This window comes from Varroa destructor, unplaced genomic scaffold, assembly GCF_002443255.2.
Source record: "Varroa destructor unplaced genomic scaffold, Vdes_3.0 BEIS01000002.1, whole genome shotgun sequence".
Classification (NCBI taxonomy): Eukaryota; Metazoa; Arthropoda; class Arachnida; order Mesostigmata; family Varroidae; genus Varroa; species Varroa destructor.
In genome coordinates, this window is record NW_019211455.1 from 21,967,266 (window position 1) to 21,984,281 (window position 17,016).

At 40.7% G+C, this 17,016-nt stretch overlaps 1 protein-coding gene and 1 long non-coding RNA gene across 15 annotated transcripts in view; one reads left to right on the plus strand and one right to left on the minus strand.

Moving 5' to 3' along the window:
- LOC147757516 (uncharacterized) overlaps positions 1-17,016 on the plus strand; it is a 57,109-nt gene that overhangs the window by 20,144 nt on the left and 19,949 nt on the right. Inside the window, exons 3-4 of the long non-coding RNA XR_015321500.1 lie at positions 6,887-7,229; positions 10,444-10,674. This is a non-coding gene — a long non-coding RNA (uncharacterized LOC147757516). The remainder of the gene's footprint in view (positions 1-6,886; positions 7,230-10,443; positions 10,675-17,016) is intronic.
- Pka-C1 (Protein kinase, cAMP-dependent, catalytic subunit 1) overlaps positions 1-17,016 on the minus strand; it is a 159,818-nt gene that overhangs the window by 16,478 nt on the left and 126,324 nt on the right. For 13 of the 14 annotated variants that reach the window (XR_002670640.2, XM_086980518.1, XM_086980517.1 and 10 more), the window contains 5 exons: positions 13,064-13,125; positions 6,963-7,091; positions 4,863-4,961; positions 1,958-2,040; positions 123-249 (listed from right to left, as the gene is read on the minus strand). Coding sequence is in view for 13 of the 14 variants with exons in the window: in XM_086980518.1 (XP_086836644.1) it covers positions 123-249; positions 1,958-2,040; positions 4,863-4,961; positions 6,963-7,091; positions 13,064-13,125 (500 nt within the window). In the remaining variant the exon portion in view is untranslated. Of the gene's footprint in view, positions 1-122; positions 250-1,669; positions 1,753-1,957; positions 2,041-4,862; positions 4,962-6,962; positions 7,092-13,063; positions 13,126-17,016 lie in introns of all 14 variants that reach the window. The other variant, XM_022790076.2, reaches the window with a different exon arrangement.

Consider the following 17,016-nt stretch of genomic DNA (forward strand, 5'->3'; position numbering starts at 1 on the left):
TAGCAGTCTTAACACGAGCAAACAAGTAGTAGCTAGAAGACACACGCTTGGAAGTCGAAATTTTCCAAAGCCATAATTTTAACCGAATTAGTAAACACTGGCGGCGATTTTGTGATCTTTACCTTAATGTAGCCCTGATGGTCAATGAGCAGATTCTCCGGCTTCAAATCCCGATAGATGAGGTCAAGCGAATGCAGGTACTGGAACGCGAGCACGATCTGAGCTGCGTAGAATCGAGCATGCGGCTCACTGAATATTACCATCGTTGTCGTGAAACGCCGCGTGAGGAAAAAGAGCAAAGCTTTGTTATTACGGAGCCTGGTAGTTCAGTAGGACGGTGCACAATGGGCAGTGAGCAAAGTTATCGACTTGAGTTAACTAAGCTCTAGTGATATATAGCTATTTCATAGTTTCTCAAGTTTCGTAATGGAACAAATTAAAGCCTACGATGATCGGCCGTACATAAATAGGTAGTCACACTGTGTCTGTGTTATTGTCGTCAGCAAATGACGTTGTTGCAACTCGATTTAATCAGTGGTTTGGAGACACTTGAGCTGTCCTGCACCTGCGGGGCTACTGGGCGTCTATTGGATTACCACTTTCGGAAAAAACAGAATGATGGACAAATCCTTGTAAACTGGCTAAACAGCGTACTACTGGCGCCACAGGATGTTGCGTTGAGCCTGTACGACATAGTTGTTGATTAAGGTGACAAAGAGTGTGTCTCACGAAAATAAGGCAAAATGAAAACACACGAATCGTCCGTTAATGATGATCCATGCACATCTTCATGACCTGTTACAGCTCTTCTTCGTTTTTTTTTTTGTTTTTGTTTAACTTGTGGCTCTTCTTCAACTCTTGACACCGGTATAGCATTTTGATTTACTAGCCCAGCCTACTCTAGCCGTTTTCTTTAAATCACTGTCATACTAGGATAAACAATTTTATATACGTATGAATTAACTGTCGCCTCGTGCCGAAGATTTACACTGTGGCTTTAGATGCAACGACCAAGTTAATCTTTTCAATAACAGGCACGAAGCCTACTTTTGTTTCCTTGGTTTTTCATACATTGTTAAAAGTATACCGACACGCGACAAACGTATGAATGAGTTGCACATCGTATAATACACAGGAGCCAATAATGTACAGAGCGATCAGAAAATTCCAAGAGGAGTACCTGGTGAAATGTGCGTGGCCTTACTGCAGAAGCAGCTTTTTGATCATCCTGTAGAATAACTGTGTATCTGATTGTGGACATGGGACATGAATCAGGCGTGTTCTAGTGATACTGAGACGATCCGTGTTGACGAAGGTGATTGATGGAACGAACAGAAGGACGAAAACCGGACTGGCCGCATCGTATCTTCGCCGAAGGAATCGATTGGGTGCCCGACTGGGTACACGAACCGACGCCTGGCGACCGCAGGTGCGACGTCAGGACATATGCAACTCCATTGGCTAAGCAGGAAAGTGTTTTTTGCAGGCATCGAAGCCTATTATTTGCTCGCAATGGACAGGCTGTCGTGCAGTCTAGGCTTAAATCTCGCCTGCGCTTCAGGCGGATTCAAGCGGACCGGAGTAGGCTGATTCATTCAATGACATGATATTTTTGCTGATTGGTGAAAGATATAACGAGCGTATTATCGATGCCTGATGAATTCCTCACCTAAATCGGCCCACCCGTCGGAGATGCGAGAACATTTCGCCACCCATCACATACTCTAACACCATGTAAACGTTCGAATTATCCTGAAATAGGTCCCGAATTTCAGCCAACAGCAGGAATAGAAGCCGCAATGGCGGGCGTACAGAAGTAGTCAGGGTAGGCCCACATCAAGACGAACGGGAAGAAGCAGCAAGAAGAGGCAAGAATACAAAAAACAAAGCGATTCATCAAGCCTAGTTAGTGTTCGGGCCTATTCACTCTACCATTGATTATGTATTGTTCACTCACCTGAACTTTCCGACTTTACGCAGGTGGGTAAACATCTCACCACCTTGGACGTACTCTAGAACCATGTATAGATTCGAATTATCCTAGAAAGGGAAACAAAACAGTGACAAACAAAACAAGGACAGACCGCAGCACAGACGTACGACGGTGCGAAAAAAAAAAACAAAGACAAACAATCTCTGTGAAAAAGACATTCGGTCAAATGTGAACAGGTCATATTGACATATGTGACAAGTGAGGAACATTTGGGACAAACTACAATAGTGGTATTTCGATAATAAGTCATGTGCCTGTGGCCTAGATGATGATGATGATCTGGCCAGACTTAGGTAGACGTCTACACTAAAGGCTAGCCTAAAGTATAATTATGACATTCGCGTCACACTACAGCGTCGATCAATGCCGCTTCAAATATGAACAGTAAAAAGATTCTGCTATACTTTAGATATCGCTCAAAGTCGATATCGAGTGCGCACCGCATATACAGGATGAGTAATCTCTCGATAACATCTCGTATTGTTCAAACCAGCCTGTACATGCATGTTTATAACGGAGATGTGATGCTACAAAATCTGAACATAGAAATATCAATGGCGCTACAATGACATCATGATTATGCACCAGCGTGTTTCACTGGCTACTTAAACACTATCTACTTATTATATAGATAAATAATAAGGAAGTTCAAGCAAAAAAAGATAAGGGCTACCTTGAGGCGAAAGTGTACTCGCTAGGGCCTTATTTCTCGGAAATTAGAAATGGCAGGCAATTTTATGTAAAATCTAGGAGTGGCAAATTACATCTATTTATCTATCTATCTATCTATCTACCTAGTAAAACGTCAGCCATCGAAAAAAGAAGCATATTTTATGATGATACAACAACTACATGTATACATGTAGTAGATGTATACATCTATAGAGAGAGAGAGAGAGAGAGAGAGAGAGATAATCGCAAAAGTATTAACCGTTTCTCTAGCTTGATGGCTTCAAAGTCGCATGTCTCGGGTTATATGAGCCATGTCGGCTCGGTGATCGTGTCAATTAAAAGCTGACACCCGGCAGTAGTCGACGTCGTAAAATTTTTAGAAGGCCTTTATGCAGACATAAAATAAAGCGCCTTGAGGTGAAGTTCCTAAAAAATTGCTATATTTTACAATTTTGTTACGATAAAAGCCTGAATGTTGCCCAAGCCCATTAAAAAAATTGCTCTTTTAGTTTGAACAAGATCTGTGATCGGAAGAAATGGCTCAAAACAATGGTCTTGTCATTTTTGTTCTGGAAATTCAACGTGAAAGGTGCCCCTCGTACTAACCCACCAATCGAAAGAGTCGATGAAATTATTGCAAAGACCGATACGTGAGTAGCCATGATATTGCCAAGAGACCAGACATCCACACAGTTTTACATGATTTGAAAAAAGTGGCTATAAAAAAGTTCGATGTTTACGTGCCTCAAAAAAGCATTTCTTTGATCGTATTTCCAATCTCTACGAAAATGTAACGAAGTGACGCCATTTCTAAAGCGACTGGCGATCGCAATGTACGAACAAAAAGAAAACGCTCTGCAATCTGTGGCAAAGGCCACACTGACGTCAAAAAAGGTGACGTTCAACAAGGCTAGAAAATAATCGTGCATTGTGAATTGCTGCCGGCCAGCAACTAACAAAACAACAATACTTGATTGAAGAAAAACTGACCGAGCAGAAAAGGCGTCGTCGTTTATCATCAAGTTTCCATTACACACGTTTTTAACTAGGCGGCAAACAAAGACAATACTTGGATAGGAAATTTCAATGCATCTACCATGTAGTCCGGACGATGCGCCATACAACTATCATCATTTATAGTCTCTGCGGAACTCCTATAAGGATGTCAACTTCGTTTCAATTGCCCGTCGTAGTTTTTCGCCCAGAACCCACAAAAGTTTTACAGCGATGGGATTAGCACGTGACCAGAAAAGTGGCAGGAGGTCATCAATCAAAACGGCCCCCATATTTAGCCTAGTAACATTATTTTAAAGTGTAAAAAAAATACTACTTCAACTTTGGTTGAAGGCGTTTAATATTTACTCGACAACCTAACATATATGTCGTGTACAACAAATGACATGTCTACAAGAAGGGGCATGTCGTGTCTGCGTAAGAAACACAAAGCAAAGTTATACAATACTCATAAGAAAAATGATTTCAGCCGAATATGTCGTGCCTGTGGTCTGAGTTTCATTCCAGCTTATCGTGTGAAGATGGCTTCGACGCGCAAAATGTCTGAAATGCTTCGTCAATTTATTATTACGGCTCTTTTACACTAACCCTTTTAATGTGTCGTAAAGAATGCTCCTAAGTCATTCGAGAAGTCCTACATTATTCAAGCTAATTTGTCACCTAAAGAAATAAGATCTCTTCTTTCACAAGATGCAAAATTTTACAGTTCTCTCGTTATACGTTGCTACAAGTTGAGGCCAGCGTCATCCGTTAGTTTAGTTAGTGCGTTTCTAGCTTTTTTGTAGAACTGTTCTCTCTGTATACATATATATATATATATATATATACATGTATACATATATATATATATATACATGTATATATATATATATATATATATATATATACATGTATATATATATACATGTATATATAGAATAGGCTAAGTAAATTCAAACGCAGGTGCGCAAAATTCTAGAGAGCGAGCTAGTTTTGATAAGGATCTCATTCAAATAAACGATTCTGTTTTGGCAGAAAACTGTATGTAAGGAAACATTTCATCATTATAAATTGATTTGAATCCATCTCTTAAAGCAACGCTTACAACAGGCGAATATTTGTTGCTTTCCACATGTTTTCATTTCAATTTGAAATGCTACACGATCGTTCTATGGGTTTTGTATCTATTTACTAAGATTATTACCTTGAAGTGATACGCGAGTCGGACAAGGAAAGGGAAATCGACCGCTTGAAGAATTTTCTTCTCATTCAAAGTGTGCTCAACCTGTTTTAGCTTAACCACCTAAAAAGTGCAAAGATTTATAGTGTATAGGACAAGATTGAAATCATCATGTACATTGTTTTCACTGTCATCATCGACAAGTATGACATGTATGTATACTCTGCGACACAATGTTAAAAAGTGTTCACATACGTTTCAGTTATATAAAGAGGCTTTGGCAAGTACTCTAACGTCGACTCTGTCTTTCTTTCAGTCGAGCAGATAGATTTGTTTGCGTCAGTCAAAACGTGTACATATGTTACAAGTTGCGCCCTGCCGAAGCCCAGTCGATGTATTGGCTTGCCACGCACCGTCCAGACAGTAACGCTGCTTATTATTTGATGTTGTTACTGTGTCGTCAGTTAGATCACTACGTTGTTGTCTACGCAACAGCGATTGTAAAGCACTAATGCCCACTTAGAAGTTAGTTACTCGTCTGCGGACTGATTGTCTCGCTTTTGAAACATTCACATATAATGGGAGGGCCTTCGTCGGCCTTTGCCAATAGTGGGCTTAGACTACCGTTTGGCTCAAGTACGTGAGCAACGTAAGCTTTCTAAGCGGATGTCAGTTTCGGGACTCATAATCGCTGGGGACTGCCTCTCTGCCATTACTATCTTTACCTTCTGAAAGTGTCATGAATAGCTTCTGAGCGTTTCTCCACAGACAAGCTTGGACAGTTGTTGACAATGCACGGAGACGTTTGCTCATCGGCACGTTCCAGAAGCGACGTCACTATTCTTGACAAATCTCGAACTCTGTTGCGGTCCTCTGCGGCCTTAGTAGGTTCTCTGAGGAGCGAATGTTAGAAAATTTTTGGCAGAAATAGGTGCAAAGTGTGATGGCAGACACATTTGTGAAAGCCTGCGGCCGCACATAAAGAGCTTAAACGCCCAATGATAGGAAACGTCCGTTTCGAACTATTGTAGATGCTTCAAAAATAGTTTGATGACCGCCGCTCCCTGGGGGAAGGTGAGCAGCTTTAGTTAATTACCTCAATGTACTTCCTTAAAATATTTGAACATTTCTCAATATATTTGAGTTTGTCTATCTGAAGAGAACGTCGCGCCGTGCGCGTTGTGTTGCAGCTCATATCTCCAGGTATGCGTAAGCAAAGCGGCTATTCCGCTTTGCCGCCGTATAAAGCGGTCATCATCAGGCTTTAAACTAAGCCTTTTGTCCGAAGTCGAAACCATAACAAGCAGTCAAATACCCTTAGGTAAGATGGGTTGATACTGAACTTCTGTAGTTGATAGCTTTTATGTTTGCACGCATTTCTTCGATTGCAAGTTCGTTTTGTGGGCCGATTCGATGCTTAACGTCTAACGCACAGACTAGACATTCCTATTGAATTAAGTCTATGTGTCCCGTCAAGACCTCCATGACAGGGTTATGTCTGCGTTCGGTGTAGCAATGGAACTAATTCAACGATACACCGTATAGTGACCTCAATGGCCTCTTGTTGCTCGCCTGCATTTCCTCGCTCTGGCAAGGCTATACATTTTTCGTCCTTGTTGAGAAGATTATCAGCTCAAAATATATCCTGTGAGGTCCACTTATCGGCGAATTTTGTGCCAATTCCATTACAAACTTTCGGATAGACCAAACGACGAGCAGACACCTAGACTCAGCTTTGAAAGACGCGAGTTTACATATGTATACATTTTGCTGGCGCGAATATGGGAAAGTAGACAAATTCCATGTTTAAATTTTCACCGATAAACTTTCCATTTACCAAAACCTCTTATATCATTGTTTGAACTTAATTAAGTTTTATCATACACAATTTCTTGTTCGGAACGTATATCGATAAAAGAAATTTTATGAGTAAGGTTCGTGTATTCTATATCATCTGAAAAAAATTATGATCTACATGCATCTGATTTGAACACCAATACAAGTTTTCTGTGTTTGATTTCATTATATACCGCAAGCAACCTGTGTAGACAGGGCTTATAAGTGACCAAGATAATTGTAACACCCCAAGGCCGGAGAGAGGAAATATAACTAGTCGCTGCTCACCTTCTGTTTATCGAGAATCTTCATGGCGAAATAATCGCCAGCGTTCCTGTGCTTTACCAGCATCACGCGGCCGAATGATCCTGTACCAAGTGTCTTGATCCGATCGAAATCGTCCAGCATCGCCGTGTTCTGTTTGTTCCAGAGTGGCAGGCACCCATAGTAACATTAACCGAAGAAAAGGATAGAGTGAAAAATCAGAATCAGAATATGTGGCTGTCTGATTTAGCCATGTGAAGCATACGGAGGGCAAGGATAAGCAGGATAAAGGTGGGTCGGAGCGTTGATAGTTCACACGAGTACATGTTCATAGAAGATTATCGAGAAAACATGTATCTGTATGGATATATAAAAATTAATATGGTGGCATATATATATACATACATATACGCCACGAACATTCCTTGATAAAAACGAGATTATATTTTTAAACGCTTACAAGGCACTTGCGTTCGTTGCTCATTTAGAATCAGATAAAGTTGAAGTCTCAAAACTGAATCGTGCTAAATAGACTGGTCCCCTCTTACGCTTTTCTATAGACACCGCGCTCATGTTAGCGTGATAGGCACTCGTAGAACATATATATCATAATATATCAGTAATATATCAGATAATCACTAAGTTTCATTAAATTGCTACGATAAGAATAAAACCTATTTTACCACGCACCGCAATACGATGCTGCTACTACTGCTACTACTACTAGTACTAGTACTAGTACTACTACTACCACTACTACTACTACTACTACTACTACTACTACTACTACTACTACTACTACTACTACTACTACTACTACTACTACTACTACTACTACTACTACTACTACTACTACTACTACTACTACTACTACTACTACTACTACTACTACTACTACTACTACTACTACTACTACTACTACTACTACTACTACTACTACTACTACTACTACTACTACTACTACTACTACTACTACTACTACTACTACTACTACTACTACTACTACTACTACTACTACTACTACTACTACTACTACTACTACTACTACTACTACTACTACTACTACTACTACTACTACTACTACTACTACTACTACTACTACTACTACTACTACTACTACTACTACTACTATACTACTACTACTACTACTACTACTACTACTACTACTACTACTACTACTACTACTACTACTACTACTACTACTACTACTACTACTACTACTACTACTACTACTACTACTACTACTACTACTACTACTACTATACTACTACTACTACTACTACTACTACTACTACTACTACTACTACTACTACTACTACTACTACTACTACTACTACTACTACTACTACTACTACTACTACTACTACTACTACTACTACTACTACTACTACTACTACTACTACTACTACTACTACTACTACTACTACTACTACTACTACTACTACTACTACTACTACTACTACTACTACTACTACTACTACTACTACTACTACTACTACTACTACTACTACTACTACTACTACTACTAGTACTACTACTACTACTACTACTACTACTAGTACTTCTACTAGTGCTACTACTAATAGTACTACTACTACTAGTGCTACTAGTAATAGTACTACTACTAATAGTACTACTACTACTAGGGCTACTATTACTACTAATAGTACTACTACTACTAGTACTACTACTAATAGTGCTAGTACTACTACTACTATTACTACTACTACTAGTACTACTACTAATAGTGCTAGTACTACTACTACTAGTACTACTACTACTATTACTACTACTACTATTACTACTACTACTACTTTTTTGTACAGAGCCAAATATATTATACCTACATTTAAAACTTACCATAGAACTATTTGATTCTTTATAAACAGTTAAATATCTATTCATGACCAATATGTTCATTCCATCTATTTTTGTCTGCTTCTGATAGGTTTCAAATATTCTGCCCATAAACGCCATGAATTCTGCCCATTTCAATCATCTCCACTTTATCATCTCCATATTTGTTTTTAAGATTAGGAACGACCAACTCGTGGCAAGCATGCAAGAAAGATTTTTGTGCTATAATCTTGGATTGTTTTATGTTCTTCAGCTTGTTATACATATACATTTGGGATGATAGAGCTGTCTGGTTCAAGTTTAATATGATTGGGTTTTATTATGGGTCCAGTTTATGCGTCTATTTTTAGAACTGCAGAGATATGCGCCGCACGGCAAACGGATCTGACTAAGTTAAACTTAAAAGACAACAAAAAACCAACGCTGTAAATAATTCTGTTGGCCAGTTACAGAGAAGTCTCCCCAGAGGAGCGTAATCTAACAGTAAAATAGTGACTTTATTTTTGGCTGATGAGTTATCGTTCAAGAGTGTTGTGGATTTAGCAGCGGGGTATGAATGTACCTACCGAAAATGTTCCACACTTGTGGTATCTAACTTTTACGATTACGTCACTCAACATTACCCATAAATACAAGAGCATGACTCCAACGGAATGAAAGTTTATAGCTAGAAGAAATTATCAGCTGACTCAATTATAGATAACGAACGAAAGTGCTTTTGATTAACTTATAGAGGGGCGGAATATGTTGGTATCCACTGAAACAATGAGTGGGAAACATCACTTCATGTTACAGTAGTTGAAAACCACGAACAGATTCAATGGAAACATAGTAAAATGTCAATCGCAATAAAGCAGCAAGGGTCACAAAAAAACTTTGCGTAGGAAAAAAGGTCCAGTCTTGGTCGACGTTGGATCCTAAATACCAGACCCAGCTCAAATTCGATGGATTTCGACTCAATGCTTCTGAAGCATTCACAGTCAGGACCCCAAAAAAGTACACAAACACTCAGAATGGATACAGTCTTCGCTTGCCCTTCAATTAATAAAAGTGCTAACATTATTTTGAAAAATCACCTTTTTTAATACGTGTTTGCGTCGCGCGCATTCGAAATCGGTGCGCAGGGATACACCGATAGGTCTTGTCAGCTCTAAGCCGTATTCTCCAATATTAGCAGCAGAAGCGGACTCGATATAGACGATATAGAAGTGCTCGATTTATTTCTTCCCACCAGCTAACATATAGAGCTCGAAAAAAAATTCAAAGAGAGGCTCTCGTTTGCTTGTCTGTACAACGGCACATGTTCGTCAAGTTCTCTGATCCGATCACAGACTAACCTTTGAATCAATGGCTGACGTTCCGGTTGTTGGCATGGCGGATTCAACCGCACACGGAGGTAAACGTGGTACTAAGCATTGTGATGCTTTAACTAACATTTTCGCAATAAATTAAATTGTTGCGATTAAAACAAAGATCGAGAAGGAAAAACCAACAGCTAACGATTTACAATGGCTATTATCCCCAAAATTATCGGGCAAAACTCAACACCAGCAAGGACCTGATAGAGATGATATAGGTATCACTTGACGTCTAAGCTATTGTCGACTCTGTGCCAAGCACGTTTTGACTCAGCTGTTATCTTCCGCAGCAAGGGCAGGACGTACACGACGTGGAGCACGATATCGCTTGCCAACGAACTACCAAACGACAACCGCCAAAGCACGTGCATCTTCGTTCTGACGTGGCCGGTACGAACTGGTATTAATCCTCAGTTCATCGTCGACGACGATGGCCACAACCGTCAGACGTGCACACGCTTAAGAAGATAGACGAATCAAGTGTTGCAAAGGAAAGAAGTTGTTATTTATTGTTGGGCAACGTAAGTTCTACTTTGTGTAGTACATAAACTATAGCACTAATCAATGATATTTTTCTTAGAATACCTACCTATCTGCGGACGCTGAAAGGACTTGAGTGTAAACAAAAATGACAGAAAGTTCCAGTGTTTCCGCTGTGTGAGTTCGCAAAGCTTGTTGATTTGCAAGTTAAAAAAAAAGAAATGCACTTTTCGATTTGTGTCATCTTGTGATCGTCGATTGAATTTATGTAGGTTCTAACAACTCATTTGATGTTGAAATTTTTGTCTGAGTTTAATGGACTCATTTCAGTGTTTGGAGTTGGGTGTAGTTGTACCCTTCGTATGGCCGTATTAAGGTCGGTTTAGTTTTTGGTAAATGCACCGTAGTATTATTTTAGCCTTTTGTGTGCCATTTCAAAGTTAACGGTATTATATTCATCATTTCCCTAAGCTCGCTACCACTATGTATATATATATATATATATGGTCATACCGCTACATGTGGGATGTCCGACTGAAGAGATGCAGTACAATCCAGGACTCGTTAACTACCAAGGTTCGACCGATATCCACGAGTTAGGCTCGTCATAATGGTAGCTACTTGTATAGGTCGGCAGCCGTGATAGTAGTAAGGCGTGTTTAGAAAATCCACATGGTATATAGGAATAGAATAGACTTCAATGCCATTCGGGCTATTTTTGCAGAATGAAACGCGGTCGTCTGCTGCTGCTGCCGGAGCCGCTGGCATCAACTTATGCGCGATGCCGGAGGGAATCCGACAATGGGTTCCGTACAAAAGCATGGTACCTTCTCGTTTCAGAGGCGAAGCGACAGTACAGCCACGAGACAATCGGATAACAGCTCTCTCTTTATCCAGTCTTGTACACCGCAAAACGCGTGTTAACCCATGGTATTAAGCCTCTCTCTGACCAGAACCAAACGCCATGGAGCTACCATGCCAACTAGTCCTTTTCTACCTATGTATTTGTATGTGGTATCATGTGACAGCGATCGAAGGTCTGCTCGTTCATTCAGATAGATCCTGTTCATCCGGTAATGAACACCAAACAAAAAACGCTCAGAATATTGTTGGCTTGTTACGACCATAGCTATACTCGTAATGTACGACGTTCGCTTAACGCAGCCGATTACATTCTAGGTTAGCCTACTAAAATCGGTTATAATCAACAGCGAACTGTTTGATAAATTTTGAATGTTGATAATGTATAATTCTGCTCGATAAGAGACGGTGCGTTTGTTAACCGGTAGGCCAAAGTCCACGGCAAACGTCGCACCAAATGTATTTAGAATGGCGACCTCTAGCTACCTTCAGCAGGAAACAAAATTAAACGTGCAGTACGTATACGTGGCAGCCGTAATACGTATAGAGGCCGTTCACATGACTCGAACGTAGCGGTTGTTTTTTTCTCAGAAACAAGAAAAAAAAGCCTAAAAAATAACGCCACCTCATAACAGTAAAATATAGTTGCGAATAAGTTAGTAAAGGACGCGACATCTCCTAGGTGGGTGCGGCCAAAACGACCGCTAGCTAATTTATGCCTAAGCAAAGATTTGTAAAACTACCGATCGTCGACAATGCATTACATCGCTATGATTCGGTTACCAGCAGCCATGAAACAAAGCTACTTTGAAGCTAATAGGTCGTTGGTTAAAACCTGAAATTTTAGTTCAGGAAGGAACGTGAATCCAGAGTGAGCAATAAACAACCGAGAAAAGCTCTTTGGAGAGAACGGGAATTTTCATTGCACCCCTCTAAGGCTTGTGGATATCCACGAAACAATAAACCAGAACGAATGGAAAAGGACCTGATTGCTGTTTTCCCTGCGGCAGGGGTCTCGGCAAAAGAGAATCGACCACGTTCACTTGACCGCTACGAAGAAACATGGCTCAGCCTGCTGGTACTAAAGGGGGCCAATTTACAGTTCATTTGTTTATCTGATTTTCAGTTTCGCTCGAAGATCGATTACTGATAGTATGCTGTCACTCGTTGCCGTAGCTGATTACTCATTAATTCTACAGAGCAGAGCTAAAGGTAGGCCAGTTGTTCGTAGACAGCAGAGTAGAGAACGTTCGGACAAAGGTTGTATTCCTATAGGGCCTTGAGCTGACTTCGAGAATGGCGGCTGCTAATCTCTGTGAACGACTCACACAGCCAACTACTATACAAATTGTTGATGTTAATTTTATACGTCAGCCATTAACCGCAAGACAATATGGCTACTTATACCGCTTTCCCGCGCAGACAACTGCTGCAGAAATGTTTGGCAATGAATGAAACGGGTACAGTCATTGCATGACGCGCACCTGAAAAGCTTCCCGTTGTAAATGAGGAAAAGTTAGTGTGATAATATTTTTCGGTATTATATTGTATGATATAATCATTACTTACCGAGCTGGGATTTGTCCATTTTTGCTCGAACTGTCGTCTGGCCTCTTCAAGGAAGCGTTCGACTGTACAACAGCGACGTCGACATGAAAGTAAGGTTCGTTCAGCAACATTTAAAGGAAGTCCGCATCAATTCCGATCACGAATCCGGCGAATAATGTGCAAAGATTGTCAAGCGAAGATACAAAATAGAAAGCACGTAGCAAGAAAAATATTGCGGTAAAGCAACGATAAACAATTTACGTAACAACAGTAACAGCAACAACAACGGGACAAGAACAACAAGACAGATACTTTACGTTAGAACACTGTATTAAGCAAAGCAATAGATAGATGTATGTATGTATGTATGTATGTATGTATGTATGTATGTGGAGGACAAGAAACGATGGGGGTGTATTTCACGGGCGGCTAGCCGTCCCCGTCTAACGTCTACAATACCTTCACCATATCTCCTAAGCGTAATTCGGACGACTTACTGATTTGAAGCACAGTCATTCACTCATTGTCGTCTGCTAATTTATCTAGTGCCACACTATAAAGCGTTGTATTCGATCATCGCAACGCGTCAGCAAATTATAAGCTTGTGCTTTGCACTTGAAAAAAGCAGAAACGACGACGATGACAACAACAATAGAAGGAATGATAGCTGGAATCGCTAGAATTAGAGCTCGTTGAATTTCCTATACGTACTATATGAATACAGATATCAGAACTAGCCTTTGATTAAAATACTCTCAATTTCTCCTATGCTGTGTGCCAAGACTGTACTCGTTCGTTCATTCATTCATTTAGTTCCACTAAATCGCATTCAAACAATTGTTTTTCCATTTCCTTCTGGTTTTCCCTTCTGTGCACGATCCACACACGCTAACACATAGAAATCTTCTCTCTATTCGTTTCTCATTGGTCATTGTCATTTACATAAGTCAATGCAAAAGCCATTCCACCCCACAGCGCGTTCGTAGTGTCGCTTAATAGTACTTCGGTACCTCAGTCATATATGTGCATATATGTAGATTCTTATAGCATCTCTCGGCTAACATCGGCCGCTTTGTCTCCGCAGTAGACAAATACAATCGTTTGATCAGCACACTTCTACAGGAGTTGATAATGTTAAAGGCTAAAGCCGAAACCTATCCACAGAAGCGCATCGGCGCTACATCACAAAAACGGATCAATGTCAGATAAACTATCTATTACGCAGCTAGCTACACTGGTTGTTTACGGCAAGAAAGCAACGGTATTATGCAGTGAAAGGTAGTACTATTAGCTGTGCTAGTAAAAAAAAAAAGGAAAGAAATAGAAGAGGAGAAAAAAAAAAAAGCGCTACACACGGCTTAATAGAAACGAACTAAATCGAAGCTCATCAGCCGAAGTCACACTCGTACAGGTGAGTGTTTACGATTATGCGATCACGCAATTGAGACAACAGCAGCGCGACGTTTCGTCACGCGCAAAAGTAACGTTTCAGTGATCTGGTACGTTTTACAATGTATCATATAACTATGTATCCGTCATTCATAATTCGTGTAAGCTAGAAATAGTCTAAAACGGTACGTGACAATGATGCGATACAAGTTTGAACTAAATAGCAATGAACGTTGTGTAGCTGAATGAATAGATTGTTCCTCTATCGCTGCCAAACCCTCCTATTTTTGATTTGGTTTTCCTTTTCCTTTCTGGATGTCCTTAAAGTGGGCTTTTGTTCATATCTATCCAGCACAGATGTTGCAGGTGCGCGCATCAGGCTGCTTTGTTTTCGTACTGCAGACCGACATGGCGAAAGAGTCTTGGAAATTTTCACTTTGTGATGTCGAAAGCCATTTATGCCGCCGTATGACCATCTGCGTCGGTTTGTCTATGGTATCAGCGGCACCTACAGAGCTTCGTCAAAGGACTGAGCGGAGCCATGATGAAACCGAGATGAGCACGGTTCCGATTGAGAAGCACTCTTCCCCATCTCCCCCGCGGGGTGTCAGTTGGTTGTTGAGCGTCATCTTCATGATACGTTTGACTAAACGTTTTTTTAAGAAATCCACCGTGAGCTTGTCATCGCTCTATTCTATAAAACCTTGCTTTTGTTTAATAAAATTACAACACTCTTCCCTTGAAGGATTTCAGCCCATGTAAGTAAGAACCCTATACTCGTGACGGGTGGGAAATAAGGTAAATTGAACGTCTCGAGCGTGCCGCCTACTAGGGCCACTGCTTTAACCTTCGTCCCACTTATTTTCTACAAGTACTTGCTAGCAACAGAATTATCAAGCATCTTGACCCTAATATGAAATACTGGCACATTCGTCTACCGTCAATCATGAGCAATTTAGTTCCTTTCTCTATTCTGTTTTCATATTTGCCGCCATTTTTGCAACAGATAAATAATCAATCGCCCACGTAATTCGCTATGCTACTAGCCGAAATGCTGGCTTCTCTATGTCACACATACATGAGACGGTTACTACTATCTTTTCCATCTTTGTGGAAATCCTGTGAAACAGGATGAAGAATGCTATTCTGTTCTGCTTGTTATAACAGTTGTATGGCAGCTAGAAGAAAAGGAAGCGGCCAAAGGAATATAAATCTATTCATATTAAACCACGACCGCTAGCGAATAGCCAGAGCTAATACGAAGAAGTGCTGGCTGCTCAAACCTTGGTGTGCGTTGACGGCTGCTGCTGACTGCGACGTATGGACCAGGAAAGGATCGAACAGACCCCTCACGGATTGGAGACAGAACATAAAGACGAGAGTTGGCTAATGCGCGACTAGGGGTGATTGTTTATGAGTTACTGTTGCTGAAGTTTCCGCAAAAGCTACAAATGCTATCGCTGCTCCTTGCATTCGTTGCCGTTGGTGGGGATGCTTCTGAGGTACTGGAAGGCCAGCCACCGCTGGTACCACTGCAAGGCGATCGGTTCGAATCTTACCCGAATATTCACCGGAACTGAGGGCTTCGAACACAGGGTTAATGACAAGTAAGCTTAAAAACGGCCTTCGAGTCTTTCTCTGCTTGGCCTAGCTACGTGTGCGCCTAGCTGAGAACGGAAGAAAAGACCAAACCCCCGCCTACCACTTGTTGGGGCTCAGCGAAAGGGGCGAAGACAACAAACCGGTCTCGTAGACAGTGGACAGATAGATGTACGTTGGTCCATTGGATGTGCGTATTATACAAACGAATATTACTATCAAGTTAGTGCCGTGGAAGGTTAGTAGTGATAGCAGATTTCTCGCTCGTCAATTACATTAAGATTCTGTCAAAGCGGCTGGGTGCAGTAAACGAAGACGCGATGTCTTCCGTGTTTCGTATCGCTTCCCAATGACGAAAATTCGGAACTGCATTAGTTTACGCAAATGATTGATTGATATATTAGAGCAACGGCCACTAACTCGGCTTTCTTCAAACAGGTACGACCGCTCAATTCAAAATCGGATTACCGGCGTCATTGGCGTGGAGTATCTCTGTAAACAAACGCCCCTGTTTATGCTTGTTCCATAACACCCTTCCAGCAAATCAACCGACTACGACCTACAGTACTATAATGTCCGTTACCTTAGGTTTAAGCTATAACTTTGCCCCTAAGGTAAAAATAGCTGTAGAGACCTTACCAAAGTTCCTGTTCCTATTATTAACTCGATATTTGCGTTGATACGCGGCAAGCACATTCGAATATACCTGAATCACCTGAATACGACAGTGTTGCTCACATGCTTTGTAACTCATCTAGAGATAATTCTTAATTAAGCATAAAAGTGGCGTTCGTATAAAATCTTTTGTACTAGTTGCACTTTGTATTGATCAACAAAAGTTATCAGAGACAGATGGCTGATATTGTTAAAAGTTTTCAAAGTTATAAGTTCTCGATTGTTTTAAATGTCCAAAAGGAATAGCTGTCTCCGTCGCTGCCGTTTGTCGTTATTGTAGTGCTTATACTTACTCGACTGGCGTGGCCCCT